At 39.4% G+C, this 24,434-nt stretch overlaps 2 protein-coding genes across 3 annotated transcripts in view; one reads left to right on the top strand and one right to left on the bottom strand.

The window, feature by feature from the left end:
• pth1r (parathyroid hormone 1 receptor) overlaps positions 1-3,746 on the top strand; it is a 57,506-nt gene extending 53,760 nt beyond the window's left edge. Inside the window, exons 12-13 of the mRNA XM_061732429.1 lie at positions 177-218; positions 300-3,746. Of these exons, the coding sequence (XP_061588413.1) occupies positions 177-218; positions 300-662 (405 nt within the window). The 3' untranslated portion in view covers positions 663-3,746. The remainder of the gene's footprint in view (positions 1-176; positions 219-299) is intronic.
• Positions 3,747-3,974: 228 nt separating this feature from the next.
• tmie (transmembrane inner ear) lies at positions 3,975-22,675 on the bottom strand. 2 transcript variants are annotated; one of them, XM_061732455.1, is made up of 4 exons: positions 22,551-22,675; positions 18,956-19,073; positions 12,805-12,954; positions 3,975-4,279 (listed from the first exon to the last, which is right to left on the bottom strand). In XM_061732455.1, the coding sequence occupies exons 1-4, from the start codon at positions 22,659-22,661 to the stop codon at positions 3,975-3,977; spliced, it is 684 nt and encodes a 227-aa protein (XP_061588439.1). In that variant the 5' UTR covers positions 22,662-22,675. The 2 variants fall into 2 exon arrangements, with proteins under 2 accessions (XP_061588439.1, XP_061588440.1); XM_061732456.1 differs by lacking the exon at positions 3,975-4,279 and adding an exon at positions 11,556-12,352.
• Between the last annotated feature and the right edge of the window lie 1,759 nt (positions 22,676-24,434).

Raw genomic sequence — 24,434 nt, forward strand, 5'->3', positions numbered from 1 at the left:
TTAGTTGCCAATTTGTGGCAAGATCCTAATTAAGATGAAGAAAATGGCAAGGGTAACTGATGACTGAAAATATCAGAGGTAATGCCAAATTATTCAGTTAAAATGTCATATTAAGTGCATGCTAAATGATGCGTGGTTGTGGACACTGTGAGTAAAATCACTTTACTGTTTTCCAGGGCTTCTTAGTTGCAATCATATACTGCTTTTGCAACGGAGAGGTAAGACATCAAAAAGTTTTGCTCTTATACTTTTTTGGCTATGAAGCTCTTTTAAGTCTGAATAATTGCTTTTCCTATAAGGTTCAAGCCGAGATCAAAAAGTCCTGGAGCAGGAGAACTCTGGCCCTGGACTTCAAAAGAAAAGCCAGAAGCGGCAGTAACACTTACAGCTATGGACCAATGGTATCACACACCAGCGTTACAAATGTGACTGCCAGAGGACCGCTGGCCCTGCACCTCACCACGCGGCTGGGGCCGGTGCCGGTGAACGGACACAGGAACCTCCCGGGGTACGTGAAGAACGGCTCTGTCTCTGAGAACTCTATACCTTCATCGGCACAGGAGCTCCACGTTCCCGAAGAGGAGCCGTCTGCTCAAACGCGGGCCAGCGAGGACGAGAAACCCTCGCCTGTGGTCGAGGAGGAAAGGGAGACAGTCATGTGAATTCCATGGAAGCGTATGTAGCGATGAAACGTGAAAAAACAAGTCATGAAACACTCAGGATGGTCTGAAGGGGATGACTGCATGCATCAACACTGCCAGTTTCTTCTCCTGTGAATCGAGCCAGAACGTTGGCGACTGCTGAGGCTCAAAAGAAAAAGGATGCATCACTTTTGTGAGCTAATCCGAGGAATGATGATTACAAATTGTTGTGGCAAATGCTCTCAGCTCTTCCATCAGCCACCTGCCACCGAGAATGTGTCCAAGGCTGAAACAGACTGCCGTTTCTTATTTCTCTTCCACTGCCATGACTGTTGTCATTTAGTTTTCTGTCTGATGCTCATGTTTTCTGCATAAGTTAAAGAGGAGTTTGACATGTTCAGTACTAGCCGAGAACAGCCTTAATCAAGAACTCTAAAGCCAGGTGTGTTTTCTCTGTGTGCACAGCAGCACACACATGGGAAACTTCATGAGCACCATTTGGATTAAGTGCAGGCCCGGCTTAAAAAAATGACTAATGCTACTATTTTGACACATCTGTTCATGTTTCGTGGCATCTCAGTTTCGCTCCATTGACTTAGATCCACTGCAGTGTAAAAGGGAAGTTACTCAGGTAGTCGAAGTCCTTTATTGTTGCACACCCATTTTTATAAATATTTCTTTTTTATGTGATGTTTCAGCATAATCTGCATTTCTCTCCCAAAGGAAGCTGGTGTGTTATATAAAGCTGTGTTCATTTATGTTATTTTATTTGTTTTCAAGCTATTGTACAGTTTCTGCTGTCTTGAACAACCCAGTATTCCTCCATGTAATTATAATGGATTTTAAATGGTTAAAATGAATGTATCGTATTCAGATTTTATTAACAAAAAGAAAAAAAAAATCCAAAAAACACAAAACCAAAGTAAGGATGCCAAAGTAGGAATACTTATTTGAAGGTTGTTCAGCATTATTTGAAGTAAAGATGGAATACAGGCATCACTGTGCTCCTCCAAGGTTCTCCAAAGCAGCTGCATCACGATCTTATTCTCCAGTGGAATGCTAAATAAACGAGGAATCGACAATTTAAGGAGTGGCAATTTTAGTGGATATGAAGAAAAAAATAGATTCATTTGTATAGAAGGTTCAATCGTTTGCTGCTCGTTGATGTGTATATCTAAGTCACTATGTTTACAAAATCAGAAAAACATGGAACATTCTCATTGTGAACTAAAGTGTTTATGTGTATGGATATGTTATAAAGCTGTCGTAATCTGTTTTTGCTTATGTGTTTATAGAATGTTGGCAATATATTTGATCATGTATATAGTCCAAACAGAATTGGTTGAATATATTTACAGGTGACAGAGGGCATTCATGCTATTATTCACTGAACCATTCCAGAGGATATCTTTAACTCTGTAAATTATAATTCACTGCACTTAACCTGCTTAGCTGCCAATGTGGGTGTCATTTTCTGTTATGCCAAAGAGAAGAAGGCATGCTGTGCCTTCAGGGAAAATGAGATATTGCAAAATATCTTTGTATTATCATTCAAAGTATTGTGTTTACCTAATCAAATTTTCTTAAAGTTGGAGTGAAATGGGAAAAACCCTTGAAGCATTCCGTTGCTAATTATCAGTGAATCAGTGCCATTAGTCTTAAATAATATTGCTGCAATCCTTTGTTTTTCCAAATCCTCAACTATATAACTCAAATTCAAAATTTAGTGACTACAAATGTTATGATTTTGACCTCTCAAGAAATTTAAATACCATGTATAGGTACTATAATAGTTTTACACATTCAGGACTAATCACCATTTGATGGCAAAGTATTTTCTCCTTCTACCTGCCATTCCTTAATTTTTGTTTCTTTTACTCAATTTTGATCATAATTCCAATTATTCCCACTTCTTCTTGTATCTGTTGCCAAATCCATCAAGGTGTTTGCATAATCCACAGAGGCAGATTCCCAGAATAAAATTCAAGTGCAGCCCTGTTTCAGTTAAGGCTGATAAAAGTATTTTATAACAGCATTTGTACTGAGTTATACTTTACGAATTGTCTTCCTTGTTTACTTATTCAGCGAGTCTTAACATACATCTGGCATTATTCAGCACTTGTTTTTTTTTTATTTTTTTGGCTAACAATGTAATTATAAAGCCAAAAACTAACAGTGATCTATCTTATTGGTAATATGAGATCTAGCTTTATCCACAGTGCAATAGTGTATATATATATATATATATATATATATATATATATATATATATATATATATATATATATATATATATATATATATATATCCCTTATACTATTTCAAACCAAGCAACTTCCATATGTGTATGACAGTTGGTAAACCTCCATATTTCCATTTCCATCAGGATCTATTATGATTGCAAGTGGGGGCTTCTTGGACTGAATACTTGTGTAATTATAGGTGGCTGCAAGCCGCAGTGATGGAAAAAGGAAACGTCTGAGGCTGACTGATGCATTTCACACTAAATGATCCAGTATCTTTCTGCTACACAAAATATTTTTCTCATGTAACTTGACTCTTTTAGTCTGTATTTATTGCGTTCCTCACGATACTGTGGAACCTGAACTTGGCTGAATTTGTAAACCCTCGAGGAGTGATGTTATTGTTTTATAATAAGATCAGACAGTATCAGAGCATGAAAATACTTTCAATAAGAAACACTTGAGAATTTTATTTGAGCACTTTAATATCCTATAACATAGTAGGCTATATTGCTCTGATTGTATCTTTTAAAATGATTGTGTTTTGGATTTCATTGTACAATAAGGCCAAATTATATCTTCAGCTAATGTTGTATTTCATTGTATCAAATACCTCTCATGGAAGTATAGAGTGTTTTATGACATTTATTTATCTTGTGCTAAAATGTACTCAGTGAAGTTGACATTAGTCTTCATGCTTTACATAGGCTACAGGATGTGGGCAGCATCTGCTATAAGACACATCTTTTGTTCATTCTGTTGTGATGCGAGCATGTTGTAGATATCAGTGTAAACTTTGCATAAACTGTTTTCCAATCTCTAATTTTCATTGGTGAATTGTGAATAAGACAATAAATCTATAATTCTACTGTCTTCTATTCTTGAATGATTTTGACTCCAAAACAAAAATAAGAGGAATGCTTCTCCTTGTGTTTTTTTTCCTCATTTTAATATAGTAACAATACAATATTAATATAATATTGTGCAAGGTTTATTTTAGAAAAAACATGTCCAGAATGTTTCCAGTAAAAAAAAAGGAAAAAGAAAAGATCTTCTACAGCACACACAGGAGGGAAAAGTTCACTTTTTTTTATTTCTTGGCCCCCCGTTTAGCACCCTCTTTGCCTCCTTTTTCAGCCTTTTCCCCTTTGTCACCTTTCTTCCCCTTTGCTTCTCCAGCTTCTTTCTTGGCTGCTCCCTTTTCACCTTTTTCACTCTTTTCACCCTTTTCACCTTTTTCACCCTTCTTCTTTGTTGATGCATCCTTCTCATCTCCTTTCCCTTCTTTGGCACCTTTGCCCTCTTTCTTTCCATCCTTGGTCTTCTTTTCTCCCTTGTCAGCATCCACTTTGCCGGATACCGTTGCTACTTCCTCATTTGTTGCTGGCTTTGCAGCTGCAAAAGTACAAGGAGAAAAAAAAAGGTCAAAGTTTCCCTGCAGCGTCAGGTATCATCAGCGCCGGGAGGGAAAATGTACTGTATTTCAACAGAGGGTTGCCCAAAGTATACTGTATGTCATGAAGATACTTTTCTTTCAAATTTCTATAACAAGAATGATCTAATATTTCTTCTAATGAGATTTGTTGAAGTGCATGCCATGTAAGGGTAAGGAATATCTTAACAAAAACAACTTTTCTCACCTTATTATACATGTCCCACATATTCCGTCTCGGTGAAATGGGGCAATATGTTTAAAATTATTTCAAATGGACATTTACATATTTAGGCTTATGTATATCTTTAGGAAGTGTTCTGGTTGGCAGATTCAGCATGTAGATTAAAGGAAGCTAAACACGTTAATCCTATCTGTGCTTAATATTTCATTTGCATGTCAGATATGCAGACATGATAATACTTTGAAGGATCATCTGACAGCCTAATTATCCCTGGTCATGGATGTGCAAATGGGCAACTGTGACTATGTCTCTCACACGTTTTTTATAAGAGCTACGAGTCTGAGGAATCCCCCGTGTTAAACGACTTCTGCAGAAAATGATGCTCTGCACACTACGAATCAGAGGCAGCAGTGGTAGAGCCAGAGAATGTTTAAAAGGGTAGCTAAGCTGAGACAATTATATGGATATTTCTTTTTCTTTCAATATTTATGCAGGCTTGTCTTATCTGCCATTGTAGAAAATCAGCATGTTCATGTAATCCTTTTAGCGGTGCTTGACTCCGTTTATTCCGGGGCCTGAAGTTACAACCATCTCAAAAGCTGTAGCATAACAAAATCCTGTAACTTAGTTTGGGGTAGTTGAGGTCTGCAAATGTTCCATTGACCCCTTCAGATTAGCAGGGTTCTGTGACATCACAGACCCGCATCAGATCCAGCCTCCCCATCAGCCTGAAAGCTGAAAGGACTGGACGAAATGTGTCTCTTTTTTTAGTGTATCTCCGAAGCAGTTTGACCAAAGCATGTCAGATATGTTTCATTAGGACTTCAGAAAATTGTGTCCGGTTTAAAAAAAAGGTAATAATATATCTACTTTAACTGTCATTGGACTGTAACTTTGAAACTGTTTCACAAATGGTTACTATTCAGATAACCTTTCAGCAATGTTCTCTGGAGATTATGCACAATAAATGTAATTAAAACTGGAGGAGGGGCCTCACAAAACTTTTTTCCCCCCACTCTCTATTATTATATTTTTCAATCACCTTCACTTCACCAGGTACAATATGAGCAAAAACCTAGATTTGCTAAATATAGTGCCCCCTTCTGGCTCTTTGGTTTCAAATTTGGTTCTTATTTTCCCTTTTTTTCCCAGATAACATTGTGAATGAGTGAATGGTCTGTAAAGTTTCATGAACACCATTCTTTCACATTTTTAAATACTGCATGCCATTACTAACGATACAATTTATTACATGCGAATACAAATTACTAATACCACAAGAAGTCAAAGATTACCTGAATGAGGAGTGTAAACGTCAGTTTATTGTGGTCCCAGGTTTTGTTGTTTCTGTTGTATTGGATGTTTTTACTAAAATCTGAAACTGCCTTTGACTCTTTTCTACCTGCCTTTTTTCTTCCACAGCAAAGCGCTTTGATGGAGGTTTATTTTTCTTCTTCTTCCTATAAATATCAGCCCGAGCTGCTGAAAACATTTAAAGCTGCTGCATCAGGTTCAAGCTTGTTTTGCTGAATGCTGAACGAAGGTGGAATTCCAATTCTATAGCCTTACACAATAATTGCTCTCTCTCTTATAATTTATCCATAAAGTGACGTTATTCCAGCAAAAGCTTGTCTTAAGTTGCACATCCTTTCACTTCCATTTTAGTAGAACTTGGAAACTAAGCATGAGTTATCCACTCACCAATTAGAATTATGAGATCTTTGTCACCTGTTCCAACATATGAAGAAATGTACTGTATTAGGTGTAACTGAGAAGAGGATAACAATCAGCTACTTGAACTTTTAATCCTTGTACGTTATAAGCTGCAGGTCTGGAGAGAGGCGATGGCTGCTAAGTGAATGTGTCAGATTGGTGGCACTGTTTCTCAGCTCTGCATTTCTAGTCACAATATAGTTTATTCAGCGAATGAGTGGTTTTTGAAGATGGAGAGCAATTGACATGGATAGTAAAGTTTCGTGCTTTCCTTTTTTTTCCCCTTACTGTATTTGTAAAAGGTGTTGCCTGTAAAAGTGGAAAAGCTCATTATTTTTTCTACTTAGCTATCTTGTTCCAGATACTTCCCACAGCTTTCAGTTAAATAAAAGCGCAGACACATTATTAATGCACCTCAATGGTACAACCACTTTGAGGTTGAGTTACAGTTTACACTATTTTTTGCTTTAAAACATCAGTTTGTGTATTTCTATCAGTGCACACATTTAATTAGTTTTTGTTACATTTTGATAACATATCCATGCACACGGGAAACAGGTGTATGGATGTTTTTTGATCCTCTCTTGTAGTATTTACAAAGACATGAAAAGGTCTCTGATCAAAAATTCTGGTGCTTTAGATCCTTAAGTGAGTAGGAGATGACGTGATCTTTGAAAGATGAGCCTTAAAACTGAGCATTTCAACCTAGCATACTACTTCTGAAACAGAAAGAAGAGGGTACCTTGTAAAGATGTTACTTCTCAAAAGCCTTTTTACCAAAGTCTCAGCTTAATGAGCTTGTTAGTGCTATGGCTTGTTCCCAACCATCATTAGGAAAGGCCAAAAGATATAAATTTCCAAGTTTTATGGATACTGAGACTCGAACATCAATCTTAACAATCACCGACCACAGACTCCTCTAAGCAGCTGCCTAGAACGCTGACAATCCAAATAATTGATGCCCACTAAGCATGAGAGGGCTTGAGAGAAGATAACAAAATGTCTCCAGCTAAGTGTGTTCCTCGTAAGGTGATTAAGAAATGGCTGTTGATAGGAGCTAAGTGCAAGTCCATGCAACATGCACAGGCCTAAGGAAATCTTAGTTCTGGAAGCATTCCCGACAAACACCTGAACGACTTGTAAGGATATTAACTATCAAAATGCAGTGATAAGTTAGTGACTGATGCCTTTATTTTCATGGGAGTTTCCCTTTCTAGAGAGCAAGCTTTGGGAAGAATGGCATGTTTTTAAATTAATCTTCCAAAATGATTTACTAAGCCTTGCACTGGTTGTGCCAGAAGAAGCATAACTGTTGCAACAACACAGAGAGAACATGAGAACATGAATATGAAGGAAGAGATTCTTCCGTCAAATGCTCTTTATTGTAAACATTAACAAATCACAATGATTGTCAAGGACATCTAAGATCACCAGTAAGATTTGTGCTTTACATGCTGCACCAAAAAGTTTTGCAGCTGCTCAGGCTTGGTTCTTGGTTTCACCTACTTTCATTAGTTTTGCTTTAATGGACATACTGTAAATACTCTAAATTTCAGGACGGATGTCATTTTCCACATTAATGTTTTTGCAGGCATTGCCCAGGGCACAGAATGCGTTATAGAAGTTTTCTATTCAGATGTCTTAATTCCATGGAATGTTAGGCTTTTAACTCTGCAGGATTAGGTGGGTATAGAAAATAGATGGATGCATGTTAGGCTTTTATGAGTTTTCCTCACTTCTGTGTTCTGCTCGATCCTGAACAGAAACTGATGATCCAGTTCAATGACATTCTTACAAATAAGCAGGTTCATCCCTCTATGGCCTGTGGTATAAAGGGACACAAGTTGTGCCCTTATCAATGGCAAATTATCATATCAGTCCTGATTGTCTACTTTTCTTGTGTCTCCCCGCTTATTTGCACTGCTCTTGGTAGACTGCTATGCTCATGAGGGAATTGAGTTGGTGGCACTTTTGTTTGTAATTGAGCGCAATAACTGAAGCCTCGCCTAAAGAACTGGACGCTCTCATCCCCAACATTTGCGATTTTCGTCCAGAGGATAGTAAAGCTGCGGCTACAAAAAGTCTTTACAAGCTGTGATACTTGCTAAAAGAGGTTTTACAAAACCCAAACATACCAAAACATCTGCCACTGACCCTTATTCTGACACTATAAAAGGATCTGAATCAAAAAGCAAGATTTCTTTAAATATTTAAGAAATGTGTCCTCTTTTCATCTTTTCTTGTTGAGCAACCTACTCTAATTTTTATCTATTCATTTAGTTTGTGTGCAGCACTAATGAACTGTTTTGTTATAATCTGCCTTTTTTTTAATTACCAATGGGTGAATAATAATAATGAATTTCCCTGCAACCCCCCCCCCCCCAAAAAAAATAGTGCATTTCACTTAATGTTAAAATATTTATAATTTTAGTTTTAGGGAAACTATATATTAACTCCTGATTCTTTCTGTGTTGAACTTCCACATGCTATTGGAAACTTAATTTCAACACACTACTAACTGGATACAATCAGAGGGGGAAGAAAGCCACTTGCACACATGCTTATACATTTATCTTGGCCGGCTGCTCAGAGACAAAAGACAGACTGCAGTTTCTTTGGAGTTTGTGGTTGAACTCAGCTGATAAATGTGTCTTCATCCTTACTATTTGATTATGTCTGCAGCAACTGTATCTCGCTGTCTCGCTACACAGTTAATTGATTATAAAGTCTAACAGATGAGCATTCACTCCAAAGCATATTGGATCAACTTTCTGTGCTGACACTAGAAACGGAGGCGCTGTGGATGCTCTTGGAACAGAGGTTTAATCATACTGTTTTTACTCCTACTCAAATGTTAATCTTATCCGAGTCACTTATAATGCACAGGGTTATTAATAGTTCAGTGCATAATATTTTTTAAGTCGTTTGATATTAATTACTATTTGAACGTGTATGGATGAGCGTACAGTAGGAAGATATGCAGCCAAGTCACTACTCTTAATCTTCAGGAGGAAAAAGTCACAGCCGAGCAGCTAGGACGGCTTTGATAGGAGTAAAGAAACACGGCAAAGAAGGGATGCAAGAACAGGAATATTTCACCGATAGCACAGATAATTAATACACACTTACAGCAGATAGTGTGAAGAGTTTGCTTTATTCAAAGGTAATCTTAGACAAGTAGGAAAACACAGCACACAAACATTAAACAGGACATGCACAACAGTTTGTACTGGCTATTGTTATAGCAATGCTTATACTTTCAGAATTCCTGTGCTAATAAATTTGATCTTAAAATGATCATGCAAATATACATGAGGCAAGCTATTTAAAACTGATCACGTAAGAAAGAAAGGTGCCTTAGAAAGTACAAAGAGCAAGCTACAACACTGCTGTCTTAAAGGAAACATATCCACATTAGCAGCATGTTGATTTTTCAGCCAGACTGTACATGACTAGCAAGCAAAGTCAGGAACATTTGAAGTTTGTTGTCGCGTTTGATCATAGCTGACTTGTGCTGTCATGTTTGAACTCCAAGTAAAGTAAATTACAAGATATGCATGGAAAGATATTACACTATTAGAATTTACACATCCTTCACATTTAAATGTTATTTACTAGGCCTACTTCATAAACTTTGCTTAGAAATAACCAACAATGCCATCTAGCTGCATAACTGACTACGAGCTTGCCTGTTGTTTTTCTTTACTCCCACAAACATGTATCTTCCCAACAACAATTAAAAGAAATTAATTTGGAAGAAGTGAGCAAGTGATGGAGAAGACACGCACAGCCTCACAAATAAATATGTATGCTTGCTTGGTGGATTGAAGTATCAAATTAAATATTTCTTACCATGTTTGTGGGGACACCAATCGCACATTTTTATTCATTTTTACTGTGTGAGCAACACACAAATGTAAAGGTTAGAAGGCTACACGTGAGGTTTACAGTCAGGGGCTGTTGAATGGATCAACTGTGCAGAGCCTTGTTCACAGAGGGCTGAGGCTCAATGCTCAGATCAACCTGTCTCATTTTCCACCTCGTAGTTTAGCAAACTTTAACTACAGACACCAGAGATTAACAAAAACATGACTGCCGCAGCCTTGTACCATAGCAAGATTGACCCCACCCTGTTTTTTGTCTTCTCTATTTTTTACTGTGCTATACTTGGATATTAAGTGCTCTTTGTAGCAATGTAACCTCTGCATCTGGCTCTTTAAAAAAATGATTCCTCATTCCTCAATGTCTTGCTCACACTTATGGCATTTATGGAAGGTGTGTTGTCAGTTGAATAAAATTCTGTGTACTTTAATGACTAATAGTGTAAATAAATGGAACGAGTCGTAATTACTATCAATGCAAACATATCACCCAACTTATAATGAGTTAAATCTGTGCTTGTTTCTTAGGGAGGGCCCACTTGGGTTGTAATCATGCAAGGCAATTGGTGCCGCACCCAAACACGATTGGCCCCTTAAAGTCGGGTTTGTATGACAACTGTGAATGCTCTGTTTGATTCCCGAGCATCCCATTCCTGGTTCCTGGTCTGTGGCATGTTTGGAAGACGTGTACTATGGCATGCAATGTCTACATGTATGTGGATGAAGACATAAATGCTACATGCTGTATGTATGATGTGTAATGATGCTGTAAGATCAACAGAAGTTCTAATCTTTCATAATCCAGATATTTTAAAATGTTAGAGGGCTGTATCTTACCAGAACAACTCAAAGTAAACAGTGGCGTTGTAATATTGCCATCATATTTTCTCCATTGTTCTCCCTTGTGCTAATTCTTGTGCTAATTCTCTGGAATTGAGTGTATGACCAAGTGTGCCTGCGACGTGGCCATACAACTTTTGCGCAGAGAAACATTGCTTCTATAGTTTTACTCTGATTATTGTGTTATTTTGTTGTGTCTATGTGTCATCTTCAGTTTGACTGATATGCACCTTCCATGGTACTATTTTTTTAAATGGCTGGTAATTGGCAAATTAATTAATTGTTCTACCTCCAGCGCTATCACTGTTTTCTCTTAGGAAACTAAAAAAATAAACATGGGCAGTCATTTAAAGTTTAACAAGATTACAAGAATACAGTGCCTATGGCTTTATCGCAGTACTTTATAAAGCTGTTATTATGTGTGGTTCTTTTGTATGAAAATGTCAGATTTCATGAAATATTCACATGCTTGATTTCCAATGCCATTTTTAGATAAGAATGGATGCAAATTCCTCCAAAGGAATAAAAAGCTGTTTACACCACAGTTAAAGGAACATGCAAACTAATGTCCTGCAAATGAAGTGCAATATAGTAGACATAATACAAGTAATCAGGTCGTTAAGATTCAGAGTATAAGACCTTGCAAAGTCTAAAAGAGGAAAAAAAGAGAGAGAGAGATATAGTCACATTACAAACCAGAGAAAGCATCAGGTGTACAAAGGAGGGATGGCATCCCCTGTTTTATATGCAGCTGCTGAACCAAGCCTTGTTTTGAAAGGGTCAGGAGGGAGATACACAGCTATACAGATGTAGTAAGAAATGTTGCCTAGTTTTTAAAAAGCCTAAGGAAGCCTAAAGCGGTGCATAAGACAAGGCTAATCTGGTGCCAAAAAGTTAGAACAATCCATAAATCTCTAAATAAATACTCATTGTCTCCTTAAAATCACATTAACAAGGTCCTCCGACAACGGTAGAGGAATCATCTTGGCACATCGCCGTTACACTTCACTACCTACAACTGCATAAAAGTATACAATATTATAAAAGCTAATAATGAGGCATAAAATTACAAGAGGAATCACTTCATCATTTCTAATTCAGTGGTATGTTCACTCTTTCTCTGTGTGTGTTTCAAGTCTATATCTCGCTCCAGATGGACTGAATGCAGGATGAAATGAAACAGTTGTGATGAGTTCATGAAGGGGACTTTTGGGAGCAGCTGTCACTGTGCACGCTCTGTTTTGCAAAGTGATTTGATAAGAGCACTAGAAAAAGAGAAAACTACTATCCAGTCTCTGGCAAAGTGAGAGAGCTGGGGTTGTCCTCGCCGGCGCTAACTATTGAGAGCTGGCTGTCGTTAGCACTTTGAGTTTGGACCTGCTCAGACACTGTCTGTACACAAGAGGCATCTGGGGTCGCTGAGAGAAGAGAAGAAAGGAAAAAAAGAGAAGAGAAGAGAAGAGAAGAGAAGAGAAGAGAAGAGAAGAGAAGAGAAGAGAAGAGAAGAGAAGAGAAGAGAAGAGAAGAGAAGAGAAGAGAAGAGAAGAGAAGAGAAGAGAAGAGAAAAGTTAGAATAACAAAGCATAAAAGGCCACATGTGCTTTTTTGTAAAGCAATAAGAAGCTGGTTTGGGGAAGCAATGCACAATGTGCACTCTATTGACGTTCTAGGAAGAGTGCATGGAAAAGTTAGTTTCCCCATGTGAAACTGCTAGCAATTCAGGTTTAAAACAGGGGCCCCAGAGAGCACAGGTTGAACAGCAGCAGTGAATGGACACAGTCGAGATCAAAGCTAAAGCCCCTGGGGGCCATTATTAAAAATCCAGTTTAGCCACCGAATATTTGAAGGATATTAGGAAAGAAGTACTTACATCCTGGGATCTCAGTAAGCTCATTCAGCGGTGGCACTGTCTCTAATGTGTTGGCGTATTTCTTGGCAGCCTGTCTTTGTGCATGTCGTGCTTCAATTTCCTTTTTGGTTCTTGGGATACGGCATTTGAAAATACAACACAGAGTGATAACTGAAGAAGAAAGCAACAAAAATAGAAACAAGGTTAATTAATATGTCTAATACATGCTACCAAAAAAATCTATGTTTACATATTTCAGGGGAAAATATGCAGAAAGCTGGTATCCAAATGTGAGAAACCATTAGCTCAGATACTTTATATTTAACAGTTGAAAAATACCAGGCCAGTTTCACAGAAATAAGCCCTCCATAATATAACAGAATGCAAGCGAAAGGCATCCTTGCCCCCAACCCTGTAATATCATAAAGTTTTACGACAGTATAGTTGGTCTCGGACACATCAACCATGCCAACTACCAGTGTATATGTCAACTGCTTAAAAGACATACTTTGTCTTGAGGATGGAATTTGGAAAGTGGTACAGAGGCTGCTTTTTGAACAAGGACCAAAGTGGCTGGAGTAACACGCTCCACACATGACTAACACATTGTTTGTTTTGTGAAGGAGCCAACACCTGCACTGCGGAGGTTAGAGGGCTACGCGCCGTTTGAGAAAGAAGGAAGAGCCGCCACTACGGTGAACGAGCACTTTTGTGCAGAGACGAAATTGTGCAGAGACGAAATTAAAGACTGCTAACAACTGCTGCACTTTTAACTAAGTAGTTTTCAATTTTCCACAAGAGATGTAGCTTAAGAAAGTGCATAAGAGTTTTGAGAATAATTTGAAAAACATGGCCTGTATGAAAGTTTTAGGTCAGGTGACTGTTGAGTAAATTCTGTTTTATTCTGCTGCAATATGATTGATAAATATGAAAGATAAAAACCAAGGGCTGTAAAATAAAGACCGTGGTGCTGTTTCGCTTTAGTCAGGGTAATAATGACCCATTGTTTCGCCATGTTTCACTGAGGGTTTGAAACACTGGTTTCATTCTCTTTCTTGTTCAGCCATCCCTCACACATCTATTGCTGTTTAAATAATAATTTCATTATAGTACTTTTTTTTTTTTTGCAGTGTCCACCATGAAATGATGTAATAATTCTTTTCAATCGTGTATAAAAGACTAGTACCCACCAGCCTGTTTTGTGTCTTTTGTATGCAAATTCTGTATCTGTCACAAAATTGCTCTTTGGAAAAGGCTCAATGTACTGATCTGGGCGATGTAGCTAGTCATTAGTTTTCCACAAAGGCCTTCAGAGTCACTTCAGACCTTCAACATAGCCACAGTTTGAAGCTGAAAAAAGTTTGTTTTTGCTCAGTCAAAATCCAACTTCTTCCAGTCACACCATTGTCAGTCTGGCTGGTGGAAACCTGAGGCACAGCCAAATTTAGAAAATTAGGAGAATTTGTCAAGTTGATTTATTTGAACAAGCCTCTGATGACTGATTGAATGCTGTGTTGTTTGAAAGGTTCTTCATCATAGTGGAAAGATACAACTGCAGTTCGAGAAAGAATTTTGAATCTTATATTTTCATGTAAGTGTGTTTTGTGTAAATCTTCAAAGCGTAAAATAAATAAAGTCCTGAGTACTTTTTTGATGGTTTCATGATTATTTCTATATTTCTTCCTCAATTTAAGCCACAGTAGCGTAGCCAAAGTATAATTTGTCAGCTGGATGGACTATCAATTGGTCAGCCTGCCGGTATGTGTTTAAGGTGAAATATCATGAAAATGTACAGTTTATTTGTTTAAGATTTCATCTAGTCATCAGAAGGGAAATTAAGAAAACATTTTTTATCCAGGTCAATGTTGCACTTACAGTCACGCTTCACACTGTTACTGGCAATTCCACTTGCATCTGAAAATTATTTGAAAGTGACAGTTGTTGATACTGTTGAACTGAAACTGATAATTTTAAAATACTTAACAAAATACACAGAAATTGTAAATACTTAATGGATTTAGACAAACCAGCTCTCCAATGAGCAAATATCACATTTCTTAAAAATGGTAGCATCAGTTTTGGTGGTATGTAAGCACGACAATGTTTTGGAACAATTTGCTGAAAAGCATCACTGAGTAAAATAGTTTTATCTTAAAGGTCCCATATTAAAGTATTTTGAAGTCTGTTTATCTTGACCAAGTACTGAAGTGAACTGGTTTGACATGGACAGCGTTTCAAGCCGCCGGGTTCAGCACACATCCAGCACGCATCCATCACATACACAAATCCTTGTCAAAACAGTATCATTTCTGGAGCAGCTATGGATGGCACGGTCTAGAAGTGTATATCTTTATAATATAGTCTTACCCCTCCACTCACTTGGCAGGTTGCTTGCCCTGCTTATAAAGCCTCCCACCTTGAGAAAACAAAACTGAAAAAAAGTGACCTGATTTCCAGCGAGTAGAACTTTGCCTGTTCACTTAAATAAGCAGAGAGGCACCCCGCCTGACTTGTAATCCTGAGGGAAACTGCAATAAATTAACACTTTAAAAAGGTGCATGTGGTAAATGCGCAACAATGCTAACGGGGGTTGTGAACACTTGCTGTGAACAGATATGGCAGGAAACAGCGAAGCATAACTTCATACTGACTAAGACAGAAAGTCCACGTGGGATCCAGATGTACTTCTACTTTGCTTACAGTCACATTATTGAGGTCAGGTTTCTCTTGGCATCATGAAAATGAGATATTAGTTCTAAAACCTTGTGTTTTGGCTGCTTGAGCATGTTTATTGATTGTTTTGTCCATCATTTGCTGCTTTTAAACCTTGGTATCAGTTTTCTTGTGTCCTCCTGAACTGTTTTGCTTCTTCAGTTCCTGTTTTATCTTGAAAGGGCGTATCCCTTATTTGTGGCTTCTTTCTTGACTTCCTCTGTCTTTTCTGCTCACACACATCATGACTTGTTACCTTAGATCGTGTCTTTATATTTTGCCACGCCCATTCTTGCTAGTCATCTCTATGCCAGTCCTTCTGCTCATCTCTTTGTCCATTTCTCTCCCTCGTGTCGTCTCACTTCAATTTTTGCCTTTTGTTTAGACATTAGTATTTCTAGATTTCTTATCCGGCTGTGGCAGTCCAAAAAGGCCCAGCTCCGTGATATTTGCAAGACCTGATAGAACCTTATGGTTTTGATAGTTCTTAGAGTGCAGGTTTACTCGTAGTTCCAGAGTATCCAAATGCAGATTTGAAGGACTATAGTTAGTGTAAACTCTAGTGTGTTAGGGCCAGTAGTCATAGCTGCAGCTACAGGACAAGACTAGAGCAGCTCATCTTAAACATAGCTATGTGCTGCTATAGGCCGAATGCAGGGGGACACCAACATGCCCCACTGAGCGCCACTCACACTTTTTGCTTTACTCTCTTTTGATTTTCTTTCTTAAGCGTGATCATAGTTATTAATTAGAAGTATCTCATTAGCATAATTTCCCTCCAATGTTCTTGTAGTTTGTTGTGCTGATCTGCCCCCTATTTTCTGTCTTGTACATGTTTGCTGGCCAGAGTTTCCACAGTTGCATCCTGACCTGCACTTCCACCCTCTGACTGCCTCAGTGGCTGCTGTCTAAATCTGTTTATACTGTATAGTCAATCCTGTCGTACATCAACTAACCATGTATCATGGAACGGTGGTGCAGCAGGTAGTGCAGCCGTCTCACAGCAAGAAGGTCCTGGGTTCAATTCCCGCCGGGGACGCTGTGGGTGCTGAATGCGTTTCCCCATGACTTCAGCGCCCACACGGGGGTTGGCGAAAGGGCCTTTCTGTGTGGAGTTTGCATGTTCTCCCCGTGTTCCCTTGGGTAGCTAATGTGAGCTACCCTCACAAAAACATGCCGCAGTCCTGGGCTATACATGCCCCCTCTGGCCAGCCGAGGCGCCAGATGGGGTGGGGAGGATCTGGTCGGAATAACGTGATCCTTCCATGCGCTACGTCCAGCCGGAGAGGGTGAAAAGATGCGGCCTGCTCACTCCTCAAGTAAGGAGGAGACTTGAGCTCAGTGCAGGGCCCTCCCGGGGTTGGTAGAGGGAGCAATGCCCAGGGGCCTCATTTAAAATGGACTGCGTAGGATTCATACTAAAAGTGCACGTACACCCAAAAGCCGAAAATGCCTTGCGCAAAAAAAAATCTGGATCAATAAAACCATGTGCACGCCATCTTGCACGCAATGTTCGATTTATGAATGAGCCTACTGAGCATGCGCAGTGGCTTCCTGCAGCCTGTTTGGCGTCAGAATGAATGAGATGTGTCCAGCCACCGTGACACTGACTTTCACGGAGACTGAGATCTAGATGTTGTGGATGAGGGGACAGGAAAACGACATTATTTGGTGATCACAGTAAAAGTTAGAATAAGTATATAAACGGTATGAAATAAAGAGAGTGAGTGGCAGCACGCCGTTGCTGCGCTAAACGCCGTGAGTTCCCCGGCGCAACAGGGGGACACACGTCCCCCTGTCTTTTCAAAATCATGTTTTTTTTCCCCTTACTTTTTACAGTTTAAAAACTAACGGTAGGCTCAGCCTTAAATTGCAAATTATCAAGACACTGTATGAAAGCGATGCGAGAACAGCCCGGCAGCCCCGCACCCCCTCCTCCCTCCCCTCTCCCCTCAGAGCTGCTCAGGGCGGGTTTATGGTTCTACGTCACACCAACGCAGAGCCTACGGCGTACAGTAGGTGCGCGTCGCCGCGTACCCTACGCCGTAGGCTCTGCGTCGTTTTAACGCGGGACCCTAATTTAGGGTTACACCCACACATAAAGGTTTCACGCGCGCGTAAAACTCATTATATATATGAAAAAAAATCTGTGTCCCTTTAGGGGCTCCGTGGGGCCCCCCTTAATGCAGCCCCTCATTTGTTCTGTCCTAAAGCGGTGGGTGTGAGGAGGTTCCCCGCGTGTCACCGCGGCTGCAGCTCCAGCAGCACCAGAGTCCTGACTGACGCTCACACACAGAGGGACACGATCAGCGCTATTTTATTATAGGTCTGATATATGTTGCGATATGTGATGACATTATTAAGAGTATGACATGAATCTGGCTTCATTTCACCACCTCACAGCCTGCGTCGCCAGTTCCCCGTGTCTTAAGTAAATTCTTACGGGAGGGTCGGGGTTGCCGTAGGGATGCGCAGATTTTTCGGTTAGTTTTTTTCTTTTTAGATCCGAGGCTTTGCGTAGATGGTGGCTTCCGCAACTTTCAGGCGCTTTTTCTGCGCAAGCAAGCTTTATAGATGAGGCCCCAGGACTGTTTCTTAGGTAGGGAAAAAATCGGAATAAAAATATAAAAATATATATATATATATATATATATATATATATATATATATATATATATATATATATATATATATATATCTTGTCTTTTGTACCTTTGACAATATATCTGTTTCTCTCGTCTCTCAGTTCTTAATCCTCTCCTTCATCACATCTCCTGCTTTTCCTGCTCTGCCCGAGCTGGCCTCTAGCAGGAGGGTCCCCCCTTATGATCCAGGTCCTGCTCAAGGTTTTTTCCCTCCTAAAAGGGAGTTTTTCCTTGACACTGTTTGGCTTAAGGATTTTCTCCCACTAAGGAATACATTTGAATTGAATTGATATATATGGCAGTTTCGCAAAAGGGGTGGAAATTCTGCTCACTAATGAAATGAATACAGTTGATTTCACTCTGGAATATTCCTTTAAAGCAGCATGCAACTATTCGTTTAGTTTAAGAAGCATATGCATCTTGCCACGATATTTGAGATTTTTCTCTGTCAGTTTTACTGACCATCGAATAAAGAGCACGATTAGGGACCTATCCAGGCTGTACCCCACCTTTTGCCTGATGATAGCTGGAATAGGTGCTAGCAGCTTCCATGACCACAATCTATAGGAAATGGCTATTGATGGTGGATGGATTTCAAGCTACAGTAAATGCTTCTATTTGGATGAATCAGCTAAGACAAGCGAATGATACCAGTCTTTCCTCACGTACGCTAATGTCAGAGTCGTTGCCGTTGCTTGATAATTACAACGTATTCACATCGTTGATCACAACTTTGACCTGCCGTAAGTCATCTGTGTATTTTCAGAGAAGACTTGTGAAGGTAACGTGAAAGTGTTTCCATGAGACATACTAACCAACTGCCAAAACAAACACTGAGAAGATGCCAATGACCTGCCATAACCGCAACCCCCAGAAAACAACAGTCTCTGAAGTGACAGGGTCCGGCTTCTTTGGAGGTTCTGTGGGTAAAAACTGAAAGGAAAAAAAGAAAATAACCGTTAGAGGAACTCATGCTTCACATCATGCAAGAAAAGGGAGGAATTGTGTACATATATTCATTAATCATAATCTCTTTAAGTGGAGATTTAGGGCCAATCCCAATGTTCACCCTACTCACTACCACTTCACCCTCAAAATGAAGCCACAAGGGGTAGGTCCTTGTAATCTTCCCTAGGGATTGGGACACCACTTGCTACGTCACTGCGTGGTTTACATTCGGGTACGTAAGCGACTGCGTAGTAACGTTATCACATACGTCACACCATATCAGCAAGCCGAGAGCTAAAAGCTTTTTTAATTTCCGCTGTAGCGCTGTTAATATGCCACTTTATTAAGTTTTAATATTTTTTCAGGCGTAAAAGTAACCGTTAAGATCCCCAAACTGGGCTCAGTTTATCCAAATAACGCCTGTTAAGAAATTTGCTCCGATGTTTTCGGGGATGAGAAGAGCCGCCGGCTCGGGAGAAGCAGAAGCAGCCGGAGTACAGACGTGATCGCCGGGTCAACCTACGCCGTCGTCCCGGGGAGAAAGTGATCCAACAAACTGACCTGCAGTTCTGTGGCTGAAATAAATCATTTAGGAAGATAAATGTTGGTTTAATAGATGAAATCTAACAGTTGTAGCTGCCACATTAGTTTGTCTGAATATAAAGTGAAGCAATACAAAATATAATATAATATATTATAAAGTGATAATAATATAAAGTGAATATAAAGTGAAATTTTCTCTGGCCCTCCAGAAGTTGCAAAGTTTTTTCAGATCTCGCCAGAATAAAGGCTGATTTATGGTTCCGCGTTTAATCGACGCAGAGCCTACTGCGTAGGTTACGCGGCAACGCGCACCGTACGGCACGCGTCGCCGCGTAACCTACGCCGTAGGCTCTGCGTTGGTGTAACACGGAACCATAAATCAGCCTTTATTCTGGCGAGATCTGAAAAAACAACGCAACAACGAGCAAGCGAGTGATTATGTACATTCACTGAGTGAATATTATGAAAGTAAAATATATATTTCTCGCTAGAAATGTAATCAAAACACATCTTTATGCAGAAACTAACTCAAAATATTGATTTATTCACTAAAAATGAGAAATGTCCGCCATGTTTTTTTGTTTGATTCAGTCTGCAAAGGATGACGTAAAGCATTCTGGGAAATTTCTCTAGCCCTCGAGTCAGTATCTGAAATCCCTCGCTCTGAAGGGCTAGATTCATACACCCTACCCCTCGTTATGCACACTACCCCTACATGCAAAGAGGAATTGGGACACCACTACCCTCACGGGAACGCGCAAAATTTAGGGGTGGGGCTGAAAAGTAGGGCTAGGGGGTGTATTGGGACTGGCCCTTAAATACTAAATGAAGGAGCATTAAAGGACTATTTTTGAAAAAGTTTAGATACAAAAGTAACACCTGCAGTCAAAGGGTTTCATCTTTCATTCAAAACCACATCTTTTCAAAGCCATGACAAAATTTCCCCCAATAACATCTTTCAAATTAAATATGATCTAAGTTAAAGAAGATATCCTGTCTCTTTTTGTCCTTTTGTGCATCTGTTCTTGCGTGAAACTGCCCTTACACCTTGGCAACAAGTCAACAAGTGCAGAGATTATTCCTGCAGGTCCTGCAAAATTCAACAATGTCCTTGAATTCATTCTCTCCTGTGCAAGGTCATATAGATATTTTATCCACGGCCAATATCAAACTACGCATTTCCTGAGGCAGGGCTTGGAGATTATTAGTTATAAAAAGACTGATGTACGGTATGCGCATGTTAGATCAGTGCCACTGAAGCCAGCAGAGCACCAGCAGACAAATTCTGAAAGCAGATTGTTCTTTGTTTACTCTATATTGATCACTTGATTAGATAATAAAAGATTCTTGTGGAAACCCTACACTTAAATTCATAAGCCTACAAGCAGTAGATTTGAAAACTGACACTTATTACATTTGCTGTTTTTACCGATAACACTGTTACAAAAAATGTTTGGGTATTAAGAAGAGAAGGTGGTATTTTAAACAGCGAGAACTTGTCTGAACACAAAAGCAAAATATCAAGTTTTTTTATGCACCTTTTTTGCTTTGATTTCATGTGTGTATTTGTTCAGAAAAATTCTAGAGGAAAAAAAATAGTAAACAAGGAGAGTTGTAATGCACGGTTTATCCTCATGAGTGATTATGTAACACTAAGTCCTCTCCTGTGGAAGGGCCTTTTAACATGTAGGGGATTAGTGGCCATGAGCCTCATTTTTGTTTTGACAGATAAAAAGAACAACTCGGAGTCATACCAACCTCAAGCTGACAAACTGTGACTGTTAAATATTGTTAATAATGGTTGGATATTTTCTCTGTTACATTTGAGTTGTATGTTTTAAGACTCCTCTTTAACTCAACATTTTGAGTCTTGAAATCAACTAGAAACAAGACATGAATGCTTTGTAGTATCTGAAGGGATAATTAAGATGTTAAAAGAGACGGAGAGAAAAAAAAAACTTAAAAGGCATCTGTGATTCAACATGGAACATCAGCAGAGCAATGATCAAGTCCATCATTACAAGACTAATATCCAAAATGTCTTCATGCCTGCTGTATGTGGAATCCATTTACTGGGATTTATAGCCAAGTTTGACTATAAAAATGGTTTTTGCACTAATTAACCACACACATATTAGACAATGCATCAAGTTGTATATCCATTGTGAATCATTTGTCACCAGCTCAAGCGTCAGTTCTTCACTTTTTCAAAGCTATGGTGGCATCATGGGAGCAGCCAGAGGGGGGCTGTCTAGAAGTTTCTTGAGCTTTCTGTTATTTTCTATAAAAAGCCTGTTTGCGGCACATCAAAGTTCTGTGGATGCGGATATTCCCTTGGCAAATGGAATTACATATATGCATAAATAAAAAGACAATCTTTTATCTTTTCTTTCCTTGTAACTGTGTAATGGAGAATAATTTATAGCACTAACTATAAACATTCTTCATTTGACTATATTTTGGCATTAAGTATGTCTCGACTGCTGTGTTTCTTTGGTTTTCTGTTCCACAACTTAAACCAGCCTACTGGATCATTTTAATGTTATGTGACAATGTTTTGTTAAATGTTACGTTTATTTTATTCTTATAGCATGTTCTACATAAACTGCCTAGTTTCAAAAGCCCTTCTCTGTCAGATCAGGGAATGAGTCATATTGTCTGCAATATAACTTTCTTCTGTTCAGTCCAAAAGCAAAACAACAGCTAGTCCTGCCAGTCCACGCAATCCATCAGGTTTCAAGACAGGTTCATGCAATCTTCACAGGAAGGTAAGCAAAAACTGTATTGATCAATCAAATGGCATAAATCACATTCATTCAGGCAACCTTTTGAAAAGCGAAACACCTGCGTCCATCGCTGGAAAAACTCCTGGGGCATTTCTGAGAGGAACCTGTGGAGGATATGCTATCAAGCTCTTACCTCAGGGTCCAGGGTCTGAGAGAAAACGGAGGACAAGCACTGAGACAGCAGCATTGCTCCCCAGCCCTGCAGCAGGAGCTGAGGTGGGCATAAACGCTGTTTCCCAACCATTCTCTCCCCCTCTGTCTCTCTGCAGCCACCCTGCCCCGTCTCCCCCCTTTTCCTCCGACTCTCCTCTTCTTCCACTGTGTGTGCCTGCTTGCAGTGGCGCCGTTTACAGGACAGGACCACAGAAGGTGATTAATAGACACTATGGAAGGTTTCCTCCCATCCACAACTGTCTGCTTCTCCGTTCCAATGTATTGTTGCCTTTCTGCCACAACACTGCAGGGACCAGAAAATACACGAGCATGCACCGCTGCAGCCAGCTCAAAACTGCCCCACGACAATGGAGGGAGCCAACCTTGCTGTTAGGGTACATTAATTAATTAACAGACCTGGTGTGGTTTACAGCCAGCTCATCCTATGGTGGCCAGGCAATTAACTGGGAGAGGGGGGATGGGCAGTGCAGTTGACCATGATACGGCTGGCCTGTGCAGGGACAGTGAAGTAAATGGCATCCTCTTTATTGCCTCAGAAGGCTGCAGTATAAAAATTCTCACAGCTTCATCCTTTCCTGGTGGCAGAATATGATAAGCTGAGTAGCTGCTGAGCCCCATGTTTTCTAAAGGCACTTATCCAAGAGAAAGAAAAACGTCAAACTGCTGTGGTTGCAGTCACCGCTTACAGCTATATATATAAATGTATACATTAAGACAAAAATGTATACATTCATATATATTTTTAAAGGTTATTTAATTAGACTCATGTGCTGATTAAAAATACAGTTGGTATATTTAAGAAGCAGCAGTTCGTAGTGGAGAAGGAATGGCTACACCATGCTCGATGAAAATGAAAATACCGTCAGACATCTTCATGGGAACATGCCCTGAGTGACAAAAGACAAATATTAACAATAGTTCTGGATTCCTACTGGAATGCCATGATTCTAAACAATGTTCCATCACAGAGTGTTTTGGTGATTTTGGACGAAGAGGCTGTTCCCTAGGTGTTCTGCTAGCTGAGGCCTGCTGACTGTTAAGGCCATGGTCTTAATGGGTAGACTAGACACACATCATTTTGAAATAATTGAATGACCATTAATTCCCTGTAGATATGGAAATTTTCAGCCTGAAGGAATTCACTGCCATAAGAAAAAGAAAAGTTTTTCTTTGTCTTTAATTTGTTTCATGCCTTTATATTTGTTTACTGTTTAGCTGTCTTAGCAGTGCTTGGAGTTGTGTCTTCACTCCTATTGTGAAATACGTTTAAGTTTATTACGTTAACCCTGTAGCTTTTCTTCTTCCTTTCTGTCTACCTGAGTATGTTAGCCTTTTGCTGCTTAGCAGAGAGATAAATAAATAATTTATACTGTCTTAAAATATCCTCCTGAAATTAACCTTTTGGTTATAAAACACAGGAGTTACTAAAATGAAACTTTTAAAACTTCTCAAGGAACTTTGGGGGAACCACACACTGTGTAAAAACAACTGGATAAATGCCCTGTGATGCCACTCATAAGTTTTCTTAGAAGTACTTTTGAAGCTTCTTCTTCTTTATCTCTCTGCATACTGCCATAGGTACCGATGCCACTCGTTTAATTTAAAAATGTCAAAATTCCAGGTCCACCTAAACCTGGAAGCTGGCTGAAACACAAGCTTCCAGGTCAACTTCATTTCAGGTCCACATTTGCTCAATGACTGCAATTTAACTATTTTACCTCTGCTGTCTTAGGGCCTGAGCTGGTCAGTGCTTGGTCATTAGCCAAGCCCTAGGGATGACAGTGCCTGGCGTCCTTGGCAAGTGCGCAGTGGTAGTCATTTTAGGAGGAGCAGGAATAAGTTA

The sequence above is a fragment of the Cololabis saira genome, chromosome 10 (genome assembly GCF_033807715.1).
Source record: "Cololabis saira isolate AMF1-May2022 chromosome 10, fColSai1.1, whole genome shotgun sequence".
NCBI lineage: Eukaryota > Metazoa > Chordata > Actinopteri > Beloniformes > Belonidae > Cololabis > Cololabis saira.

Excerpts from the sequence above, each read along its gene's own strand:
- tmie (XM_061732455.1), bottom strand. The coding sequence starts at position 22,661 with ATGGTTGGGAAACAGCGTTTATGCCCACCTCAGCTCCTGCTGCAGGGC. Across the intron at positions 19,074-22,550 it reads CTCAGACCCTGGACCCTGAG|TTTTTACCCACAGAACCTCC; the intron begins GTAAGAGCTTGA and ends TTTTCCTTTCAG. Across the intron at positions 12,955-18,955 it reads AGTGTTTGTTTTGGCAGTTG|TTATCACTCTGTGTTGTATT; the intron begins GTTAGTATGTCT and ends TTTCTTCTTCAG.